This window comes from Sinocyclocheilus anshuiensis, unplaced genomic scaffold, assembly GCF_001515605.1.
Source record: "Sinocyclocheilus anshuiensis isolate Anshui unplaced genomic scaffold, SAMN03320099.WGS_v1.1 scaffold482, whole genome shotgun sequence".
Lineage (NCBI taxonomy): Eukaryota > Metazoa > Chordata > Actinopteri > Cypriniformes > Cyprinidae > Sinocyclocheilus > Sinocyclocheilus anshuiensis.
Genome location: NW_015547676.1, coordinates 627,907 through 639,437, shown reverse-complemented (window position 1 = coordinate 639,437; position 11,531 = coordinate 627,907). Strand labels below are relative to the sequence as shown.

The 11,531-nt window shown below is 36.0% G+C and overlaps 1 protein-coding gene across 1 annotated transcript in view; it reads right to left on the bottom strand.

The window, feature by feature from the left end:
* LOC107703003 (60S ribosomal export protein NMD3) overlaps positions 1-8,569 on the bottom strand; it is a 13,420-nt gene extending 4,851 nt beyond the window's left edge. The window contains exons 1-9 of the mRNA XM_016505491.1: positions 8,437-8,569; positions 7,047-7,143; positions 6,886-6,966; positions 6,685-6,813; positions 4,706-4,796; positions 4,510-4,588; positions 4,095-4,191; positions 2,718-2,835; positions 1,345-1,490 (exon numbers count right to left, since the gene is read on the bottom strand). Of these exons, the coding sequence (XP_016360977.1) occupies positions 1,345-1,490; positions 2,718-2,835; positions 4,095-4,191; positions 4,510-4,588; positions 4,706-4,796; positions 6,685-6,813; positions 6,886-6,966; positions 7,047-7,143; positions 8,437-8,525 (927 nt within the window). The 5' untranslated portion in view covers positions 8,526-8,569. The remainder of the gene's footprint in view (positions 1-1,344; positions 1,491-2,717; positions 2,836-4,094; positions 4,192-4,509; positions 4,589-4,705; positions 4,797-6,684; positions 6,814-6,885; positions 6,967-7,046; positions 7,144-8,436) is intronic.
* Between the last annotated feature and the right edge of the window lie 2,962 nt (positions 8,570-11,531).

The following is an 11,531-nucleotide window of genomic DNA, read 5'->3' as shown; positions in this document are numbered from 1 at the left end:
GAATTTTGAATGCATTTTAAGAATACTTTTCCCATCAACTGGTCACAATGCACAACAGCGCTGTATGCTGCGTGCGTTCTCTGATGTAAACAAGCACGGATGAGAAGCGCACGGCGGAGCGCGAGAGACGCTCTGGATGAAAGCGCACTTTCACTCTCTGACAGCAGATGGCGCTGAACAGCAGAAATGCAGCCGTTACCCCGGAAACCCCAAGAAACAAAGCAGCTGTGCTACTTTGTTTCTGAATCGTGTTTAAATGATTTAAACAGCCATTCAGATTTGTGTATTTGCTATGATGTTCATCACAGCGCCAAATACTTAAAATATTTAGACTTAATAGGCTATTTATTTTCAAACCTTTCCACATTTTAATCTGGACTACAACATGCCCTAGATACTGTTTGAAAAGGTTTTGATTCTTTGTTGGGTCACACTTTACATTAAGGCTCCATTAGTTAACATTAGTTATTTCATTAGTTAAACTGCCAATGAAATATTCTTCTAAACATTCATTAATCTTAGGCAACTTCAATATTTAATAACACGTTGTTAAAATCAAAAGTTGCAACTGTGTTATTTAATGAGCTAACATGAACTAAGAGTTGTATTTTTTAAACAAAGATTAATAACTTCTGTAGCAAATGTAGCTATTGCTCATTGTGAATGTTAATGCATTAACTAAGGTTAACTAATGAGGTCTTATTGTAAAGTGATACCTATTGGTCTTTATAGTTCTTTTGCACTTTAATCTGTGTAAAACTTTTAACTTCATACATTTTTCTGTATTGCTTTGTTGTATTTAAATGTTCAGTTATTTTTGTTATAAGTTATTAAACCTGCAATACGACAACACTTTTTTTTGCAACTAAATTTCAATATCGTGATAATACCGTATACCGTGATAAAAGCATTAGCAATTAATCGCATCATGAAAATTCGATACCGGCATATCCCTAGTTCTATGTCCTTTTGATGTGACGCCACAGTGTAAGACAATCCAGAGATAATCCAGGTTACACTGAAATACATCATTCTGTGTTTGGATGAGCCTAAGCCTTTCTGTGCCTCTATGTATTGAAGTGTCTCTTAGATAAGGAACGTTTAAGGAGATGCATCCATATGAAATGCATCTGATTGGGTTATGAACATGATGCCTAATAATACAGAGTAACCTGAACACAGTACAGCTGACTAATCATTTAAAGAAGAACTGTGAAATCTGTTAAGTCTTTGGGTTGGAACAAAATTAACATTATTAAGCAGTTACCAGCATTTAAAGACAACACTTCCACTTCACTTTAGTACTCATCACTTGTTGTTTACTGGAGTATGTAGGAGTTTTACCTTATTGGACGTGAGACCGGCGCCGGCTCCTAACTTCTGATCTCTGATAATGTCGATGTCCATGACCATGAACTCCTCCAGCTGCCGCGGGCTACACAGACTGCTGAACGGATGACGCCAGAACGTGTTCCCATCCACCTCAGCAACTGAAATAAACACACACTACAATAAATAAAATACCATCCTCTAAAGACCTGGGTGTTATGATTGACAGCAGTTTAAAAAAAAAACATATTTCAGCAAAAATTAATGGAGAAGCACGATAATGGATATGACAATATTAATGTATTTGATCTCGTCAGACTAAATGTGTCCCTGGAGCACAAAAGCAGTGTTAAGTCGCTGGGGTATATTTGTAGCAATAGCCAACAATACATTGTATGGCTCAAAATTATCCATTTTTCTTTTATGCCAAAAATCATTAGGATATTAAGTAAAGATCATGCTCCATGAAGATATTTAGTAAATTTCCTACCGTAAATATATCAAAACTTAATTTTTGATTAGTAATATGCATTGCTAAGAACTTAATTTGGACAACTTTAAAGATGATTTTCTCAATATTTAGATTTTTTTGCTCCCTCAGATTCCAGATTTTCAAATAGTTGTATCTCGACCAAATATTGTCCTATGTATAATGTATGATGTATAAATCTCAATTTCACAAAATTGACCCTTATGACTGGTTTTGTGCTCCAGGGTCACATATCTGCAACGCATGCTGCAGCTGATACACACACTACCCTTCAACCATTGAGAGTCGGTAAGAAGTCTCTTCTGCTCACCAAGGCTGCATTTATTTGATAAGAAATACAGAAGAAGAGTAATATTGTGAAACACTAGCCTATTTCAAGTTAAAACAGCTGTTTTCTATGTTAATATCTGTTAAACTGTAATTGATTTCGGTGTATTTTCAGCATCATTACTGCAGTCTTCAGTGTCACATGATCTTCAGAAATCATTCTAATATTCTGATGTGCTGCTCAGGAAACATTTCTGATTATTATCAGTTCAGAAAATGCATTTCCAATTTAATGAATCCTTGCTGAATAGAAGAACAAATATATCTTACTGACCCAAATATTTGAATGTTAGTGTACACAGACCATACAAACAACCTCCCCCAGCAAGACAGAAGAGCATAAACACATTACAAGACAATATACAGACATACATAACAACCCCAACTAAACTGAAGAAAAACATGTATGTCAATATAGGACACCACAATACAACAATAACTTTGTGTGCTGTTAAGAAATAACATATCATGTTGCAAGCTGATAGAGAAGAGCGAAATAAGCCACAAAACCACCTGAACAATAAGCCATTGTCTTTTGAACACAAGTACGTGTAAGTGTGCAGTAACTCACTCTGCAGGGTGTTGGGGTCAATCATGTGTATAGAGCTGGTGACCCGGATGCAGACGCACACCTGACCCATGTTTCCCAGACTCTGGGCGAGCCGTGGAGACAGACACACCACGTTATCCTGCGAGACAGCGGGAGGGATTTTACTTTCTAAAGCTATGCATTACATGTGAAATCGATCCATGAGTGTGTGAGCAGAGCGGAATATACAGGACAGAATAATGCGTCCCGCTTTTTAATTATGTGTTCCAATGATTAAACCGTTCTTCTTGACGGTAGAGCTGCACGATATATCGTTTCAGCATCGATATATTTCACAGATATCACATCGCAGGATGTGTGAGGTTTAGTATACTGATCGCTATATTTATGTCGAAACGCGCGTCTCTTCAAGTATCCTTGTAAACACAGTTGCTTAAGGTTTAGGTGAAGGTAAACAAGTGAGAAAGAAAACGGATGTGTAACAGTGTATTGTTTCCGGAGGCTTTCTGTGTCATGAATGTTAATCAAACAACAAAACACAGAGAGAAAAATCACTTTTGTAGCTTTAACACAGATTTGTTAGATTTAATTTAAACAGTGAAGACTATGCAGTGTTGGTTATTCAATTTCTGCACCTGAATACTGTTAGACTTACCTGAAAAATATAAAGCACCGTTTATTTCATTTGTATCTTTGTTCTATTATATGTGACCCTGGAGCACAAAAACACAGCATTAAGCGTCAATTTTTCGAAATTGAGATGTATGCATCATCTGAAAGCTGAATAAATAATCTTTCCATTGATGTATGGTTTGTTAGGATAGGACAATATTTGGCTGAGATACAACTATTTGAAAATCTGGAATCTGAGGGTGCAAAAAAATCTAAATATTGAGAAAATCATCTTTAAAGTTGTTCAAATGAAGCTCTTAGCAATGCATATTACTAATCAAAAATGAAGTTTTGATATATTTACAGTAGGAAATTTACTAAATATCTTCATGGAACATGATCTTTACTTAATATCCTAATGATTTTTGGCATATATGTACCTTAAAAATATGCTCCAGGGTCACATATTTATCTATGCTTGTAATTATTATTATTTTTTTATGCTGATTTGCTCACCAACAAAATCACCCCAATCATTGATTTATTTATTTTTCCCCCAAATAGAGCTATTCAAGTCATCTGGTGATTTTTTTTTTTTTCCATGTCGCAATATATATCGCAGAAAAACTAAATATCGCAATGTGAGTTTTTTCCAATATCGTGCAGCCCTACTTGACGGTACAACATACATCAACAGAGAACCAGAAAATAAAAACCAATAAAACAAGTCAGTGAAAAGCATTCACCCAGCATGAACGAAGCACAGAATGAATAAACGATGTTTACCTTACACACAGGAACGATCTCCATTGAGAAGGTGCTTTTGTAGTTGTAGGTATTGGAGTGAACATCATGAGAGATCAACCGCTGAGACGCCTTCGACCTGCACAAACAACATTCAGTATTAGTTTAATGCACCCAACATAAAAACTCATCACAGCAGGGATTTGATTAGATACAAGCCTTTAGCTCTTTCTCATGCTTCCCTTCAACGACACACTGAACTAAACAAAGCGAATCTTGCAGTTTGCAAAGTGCATGGTATATGTTTGGGATTTCCGTTGTGTGCATTCAAATCACTAAACTCTACATATGAGCGAATGCATGTGAAATAGTTTATCCAGCAGAACAGGTGCACAAACGAAATGAACGTTTTGTTTCATAAGACACGTTGAACATTTACTGACTAGGATTTTCAGACCTGCAGGGAACGGTGCACTGCAAGAAATCCACCATCTTCTGAGCGTGCTGCTTAGAGGCGTAGTAAAAATCAATGCCCTCTGAAGACACACAGACAGAAATATATTAAAAAGGAAGAACAATACAGATGGGTCAGACTATGACTATAACCACAACTCATAACACAGCATCAGACAAACACCGAGGAGGAAATATACCATGAATCTCTTTGATGCGCACTGTGTTCTGATGCAGCTTGTGCTTCAAAATCAGCTGCTCCAAGTAGTAAAATGTCTTTTTGTGGACAGTCTGAAGAACGAAAAAGTAAATAATACAATGCTGAAGGCACAGAGAAACAGTAACACTTTAAATAATAAACACAGAAGGCAAATGTGAATGATACTGTCTGAAAGCAATAGGGTTCAGCTAGAGAGGCACCGATCGATCAGCCAGGTCGAAAAAAATTCGAAATTATAAATTATAATATATGATTTAGGTACGCAGCATTGCACGACCAAGATGTTTAACCCGAATATCAACGCGATTGCAATGTGACACTGATTTTAGTTCAATAAACAAAAAAGTTAAAATTAAGCAACTTACATTTTAGACACAATATTCACTGTTTTTGCTAAATTTCGCTGACGAAAGTAGTTCAAATCAAAGCCACAGGAGAACTGTTTTGTGTCTCCGAGCAACACAGCGGTGTTTCGTTTCTGAATGATTCCACGTTTTTGAACGCATCGAGCGAGTCAATGATTCAGAAACCCATTCATAAACTGAATGAATCGGCCGTTAGAACGAATCGGTTGAATGAATGACTAAATGACTTGCAGTCATTTGCCGCCACCTGCTGGTGGTTTGGTTTCATATTTCAAATTATCAGTGCATTTTCCCCAACATTTCTTATTTGAATGTTTAAAATATTTAAAACATTAATCTTATAAAATTATTTATGCATTTGAAATTTTGCAGTGTAACTGCATTTATAGTAACTTAGTCCAGATTGGGGGAATTGTAATGTTTAATAAATTGTTTTTTTTGCATTGAAAAAAAGTATAGATTTTTGTTTGTATATGCTGTCAATTATAGTTCTTAGAAAGAAAATCAGAATCGGCAAAAATCGTTATCAGCAGGTCACACTTAAAAAAAAAAAAAAAAAAAAAATCGGAATCGGCCAAGAAAATTACAATCAGTGCATCTCTAGGTTCAGCAGAAGTAGGCCCAAAAAATTAAAGACACTTCCCTGAAGATCACTGAAGGTTACAGATATTAGCATACTGCAGTCAAAATTCAGTTTACATTTGCTTTTCCTAGTTGTTACTACTTGAGTTTTTCACAAAAAAAAACAAACAAACAAACATCAATTTCGATACCACAGCAAAAACTAATACTAGACTTACTAATATAAGTACAGTTAATTAATTGATACGAGTATAGTTCTCAAGCAATTATTGAAGACAACTAAACAGTCAGTTGTAAAATGAGACTAAAGCGGCAAATTAAAAATAATAAGGAAAACAGATACAAAAGACTTATAAAATCTAACAATAGTATTAATGTAAGAAATACTATAGAAATTAAAAGCAACCAAATTAAATATAAAACAAAACACTGTGTAAATTAAATACACATTGATCCTTATTAGCAGCAGGTATATATTAGGCTGCTGTCACTTTAAGACCTAATTAGCAGAATGTCGATGGCACAATAAATGACAAATAATCGTAACTCTTACCATGCTTTTAATTCAGTGCAACTTAACATTTGATTAAATATTTTAGGATTAAATACGTAAGGAATAATTGACAACGGGCCTTTGAATTCTTAGAAAATAATGCACACATTAAGTTCATTTTCTTCACGAACAGCGCCGCTGTTGTTACCTCGCTTGTGAGAAGTCATAGTTTTTAAGTTGATGTTACTGATAAAATCGTCAGAGTAGCGCTAACAACATAAGCGCATATGTTAGCGTGTGTGCAAACCGTATGCACGTGTGTTGTGTGCACGTGTATGCTGTTTTAGGCTGTAAGGTCCTTTGAAATAACTGAAGTGATATGAACATGTAATGCGGTCAAGAGCTTCCTGGACCTTAGAACGTTCGTCAGCCAATCAGATTCAAGCATTAAACGGCCCCGTAGTATAATTTAAATATTTTAGCAACGCTCTGCTCTAGGCATGTGTCTCCTGCGTGTACCTTCTGTCTGACTTGCACGACTGCTTTCCAGAAGTCTTTGGCCTCCACCCGATGGCAATCCTCACACATCTGAGGCTGAATGACAAACTCCACCACGAACACCTGCTGCAGAATGGCTCCATTCATGACCTACAGACACATCAGCCTCACTGAAACACTGTCAATCAGGAGTCGCCTCAGTCTAGAAATCTCCTACATTACCTCTTTCTGGATGGTCAGCTTCATCTTGATTCTTTTAGAGTGCGGCTCCGTCCATAAGAAGCCCGCATCGATAAGTCTCACCTTGAGGGTAATAAACGAAACACACTGTGAACTCAGCATCAGCTGCGGCTGTCCTCGATGTGATTCTGTGAGTTACCAACCTTTGCCATGGAAGCCTTGAGTTTCTTAAGGCACAGAGTCAGAAGCTCGCGGGACTCCAGAGCGCACTGGAGCCACGTCCCCGGAGGCTGCAGGTACCTACAGACACACACACAAGAAAACACTTATTTAGACGTCATCGTCACACACTCAGAGCTAGATCTTTCGCTCTGTGTTTCAGGGATCTGTACCATCATCATTTTCTAAATCCATATTCTAGTCCTTTATTTCAGTTCTAAAAGAGATGCTGACATGCTTTAGAGCTGTGCAATATTCCTGCACACAAGTAATCATATTCTGAATGAACTAAAACATATGTGGACCACAAAACCAGTCGTAAGGGTCAATTTTTCGAAATTGAGATCTGAAAGCTGAATAAATAAGCTTTCCATTGATGTATGGTTTGTTAGGATAGGACAATATTTGGCTGAGATACAACTATTTGAAATCTGGAATCTGAGGGTGCAAAAAAATCTAAATATTGAGAAAATCATCTTTAAAGTTGTCCAAATTAAGTTCTTAGCAATGCATATTACTAATCAAAAATTAAGTTCCGATATATTTACGGTAGGAAATTTACTAAATATCTTCATGGAACATGATCTTTACTTAATATCCTAATGATTTTTGGCATAAAAGAAAAATGTGTAATTTTGACCCATACAATGTATTGTTGGCTATTGCTACAAATATACCCCAGCGACTTAACACTGCTTTTGTGCTCCAGGGTCACATACATGTTCCTTTTTCACTATTAATCAAAATCATCGGTCTCATTCACTAATAACTGCATGGATTATTAGCATTTATACACACAGCAGAACTTAACGTTGCTGCTCCCAAATTGTTGAATTTTCCTTCCTTTGGATTTAAGATCTAAAGACACGTTTTAAAAGCAGCTAAAACCTTGCTTTTGTTTAAATGCTTTTGCATCGCTCTGTTTTATCTGATTGTTTATTTTTAATGTCAGTCATTTGAGTGGGTGTCTTTTGTAAATCACTGTAAAAATACATGATAGGCATTATTTTTTGGTACGGAATGTATGGAAAAAAAAATGAAAGCTGCATTAAACTTTTACTGTTTTGATGCTTGAATCATGTTAGTGAATGAGGCCCATTTATTATCATATATGTTCTTGACAAGAGGTAGTTAATAAGAGTGTCATGATGCTTTCGTCTGCATTTTATGATTTAAAGGGATAGTTCACCCTCCAAAAAAGACAATTCTGCCATTATATACTCCTCATAAGACTTTTATCAGTTATGAGTTAAGTTCTTGTAATGTTTCTCAGTTGTGCTCCAACCCTAACTCCACTTTCACTGTCAGTAGACATGGTCATAGTTTATTTTCTTGAGCTGTTAAGTCGATTTCAGTGAGTCCAGCAGACCGTACCGTTCACACTGCCTGCAGAAATGGATGGTGACTTGCTTGGGAATTCCTTCCGAGATGTCCACTTTATTCCTCAAGCAGGAGACGCACATGTATGGCTTGCTGGGTAATTAGGAGTCGTTTGCAAGGCAGAGAGCTGAAGCCATTAATTTGTGCGCAAGTTCAAGATAATTTGCGATTCATAGATTTAACTTCTGAAAGAGAGGCATATGTGCGTTTTCTGTATGTACGTTCATTTTATGACTCACACGTACGCATATTTGAGAGATGATCGTAAGATCAAGGTTTCTGCGCAACATTTTAAAAATAAGGCTCCTGGAGAAATTCTGTATGAAGGAATGGTCTCTGATCTCTTCTCAGCTCTTCTCCAAACTCTTCAGGCATTATAGCAGAAAACTCAGAGCTGTTATCTTGGGAAAAGGACGTTGCAATAATTGGGTACCAATAACGTGAACCAGAGAAAGCATTTATTTCACAATGAATAAAACCCACTGGTAACAAGTGGAGGGAAACGGGTATAGGAATAAGAAAAAAATGTGCCTTTTGATCAAAATCGGAATGCAATTAATTTTTATAGATACTGTCGTCAAAGACGCCATTTGAAGCTAAACGCAGACGTTTAAATGGACAGACTACGGATGAAAACTTCAATGATTACTCTACCTTTAAAGCATACATTTGATTTAAACAATAGGTCTACATAATTTTCACATATGCAGTTCATAGTATTAGCCCTACAGTTACCGCATAAAATATTATTTAAAGCAATTCCTATTAACATTTTACACAACATTTATTTATTTCATCTCACAATTCAGTTTTTTTTTCCTGGCAAATGCAAGTTTATATCTACTAATTCGGACTTTATTATTATTATTATTAATATAATATATTAATAATATTATATTATTATTATTTCTGCAACCATGATGCGCGCGCATGTATAAGCAGTTTTTTTCTTCATTAAAAAACAGGAAACTCTGACTCACAATTTAGTGGTTCCTATGTGTATTACTCCAGCGCAGAGCTAGGACTTTTATTTTGACAGGTCGTTTGGTTTCTTGTATTTAGAATGTAAATAAACAAATGTGAGACCATCGTCTTGTGTGTGTGAGTGTGAGACTGCAGCTGTTTTGTCTCACTGACAACACACAGCTCTAGTACTGACGGTTAAAACCTGTCTGTCTGCCATCTGCTTCTGTCAAGCAGCAGCACACAGGGTTGCCAGGTCTTCACAACAAAACCCCCCGTTGCATAAATACACACACATGTATTATATAAACAAAAACGTGTATTTTGGATGCGATTAATCGCGATTAATCGTTTGATAGCACTACATTTTAATAACCAAAAACTCCCAGGAAAGTCTAACAGAAGAGATCAGTGCTTCTTGGGTTCTCCCTGTATCTTCTGATTTGCGCTTTATTTGACTGGCGTTATTTATATATGGATGATTGTGGAAATCCTGCATGTAAAACATGAGTATTATTACCGTCTGACACATGACTGTACTAACGTTACCGTTACCGTAGCGCTGTTTAGTAAGGTGCGTGTCAGCATATAGAAACACTAAACCAATACTCACTGTGTTGGAGAATCGGCGATAACCAATTCAACTAGATCAATAACTTCTGGTGAACATCACATGAACACAGCACACGTCATAGTGTTGGGAGTAACTAGTTACATGTAATGGCGTTACGTAATTTAATTACAAAATAAATATACCTGTAATCAGTTACAGTTACTAAGAAAAATTTTTTTGTTAGATGCCAGTGTTTCCTGTAGTTATGCAAAGATTTGGTTTCAAAAACAGCATCAGTAAACAATTTCTTATGATTTCAAATCTGCATTGAACTTCAGATCAATCTCAAAGTAAAAGGTGGTACTAAAGTCTGATTTTGTGGTGGATGCGTTCAAATGTTTTCATCTTAATTCAAGTGATGAAGGATTGTGAAAGTCTGACAGTGTTGAGCACTACTGTAAGGTTAACCCTGCATGGTGTAAATGTTTGAAAATGATTAACAATTGAAAACATTCATTAGAAAATAAGAAAAGTAATCAAAAGTAAGTGACATTACTTTAATAAAGTAATTGAAAAAGTTACATTTTAGATAGGGTAACTTGTAATCTGTAACCTATTACATTTCCAAAGTAACCTTCCCTACACTGACTATATCACGTTTGCTTCGGACATGAAAAACAACAGTAGCCCAGTAGACCTTTCTCACACTTCCTATATCCGGTGAGTGAAGCAGTGGATTGCTGTTGGGTTGTTTTGACCCAGCTCTTGGGTTGTTTTGACCCAGCGGTTGGATTGTTTTGACCCAGCTATTGGGTTGTTTTGACATTTTTTAGAGTGTATTAATACATTTCCCTTCCAAATATGCATTCTGAATAATAAATACATTTATTTCCCAACTAACCTACTGCGGTCAAGTTCGTCTTCTCATTAACAATGTTTTTCTCTTACTGATCATATTTCATACCCGTCAACACCCTTACAAAAATTAACCATGGTTTTACTATAGTAAATATGTAGTAACCATATTTATTTTTTTCTGCGTATTGATTTCCATTTGTATTGCCACAGTTTTACTGCACATACCATGGTTAATTTTCGTAAGAGCAGTATTAAAATAGATGAATGAATGCGCGGACGTTGCCTTAAAGAAATGTAACAATGTCGAACATTTTGTCTAATTAATCTTAAACAGTATATCGCGTTGACAGCGTGACTTTGAATATTAATTAAGAATTTTGGCATAAATATGTGAATTACATACAGTGACATGATTGAATGAAAAACGGCAGAATAATGACTAGAATTTAATGCAAATGAATGAATATGTTAATTCTGATCTTATTCATCAGGTCTGGCACACAATGCAGCACTGCAGTCACTATTTAAACGAGCGCTGGCACAGTGTGGTGAAATCGGTTACGTTGGATTAAAACTACAAGTTCTGTTGAGTTTGGAAAATTCTGTGCACAGTAATCGTCAGAATATCTCTTCGCCTGTCTCTAAAAAAATGTCCGGATTTTGAAATCATCCTGCAGATGCTCATTTTAACAGGCTTTTATTCAACTAGGTGATT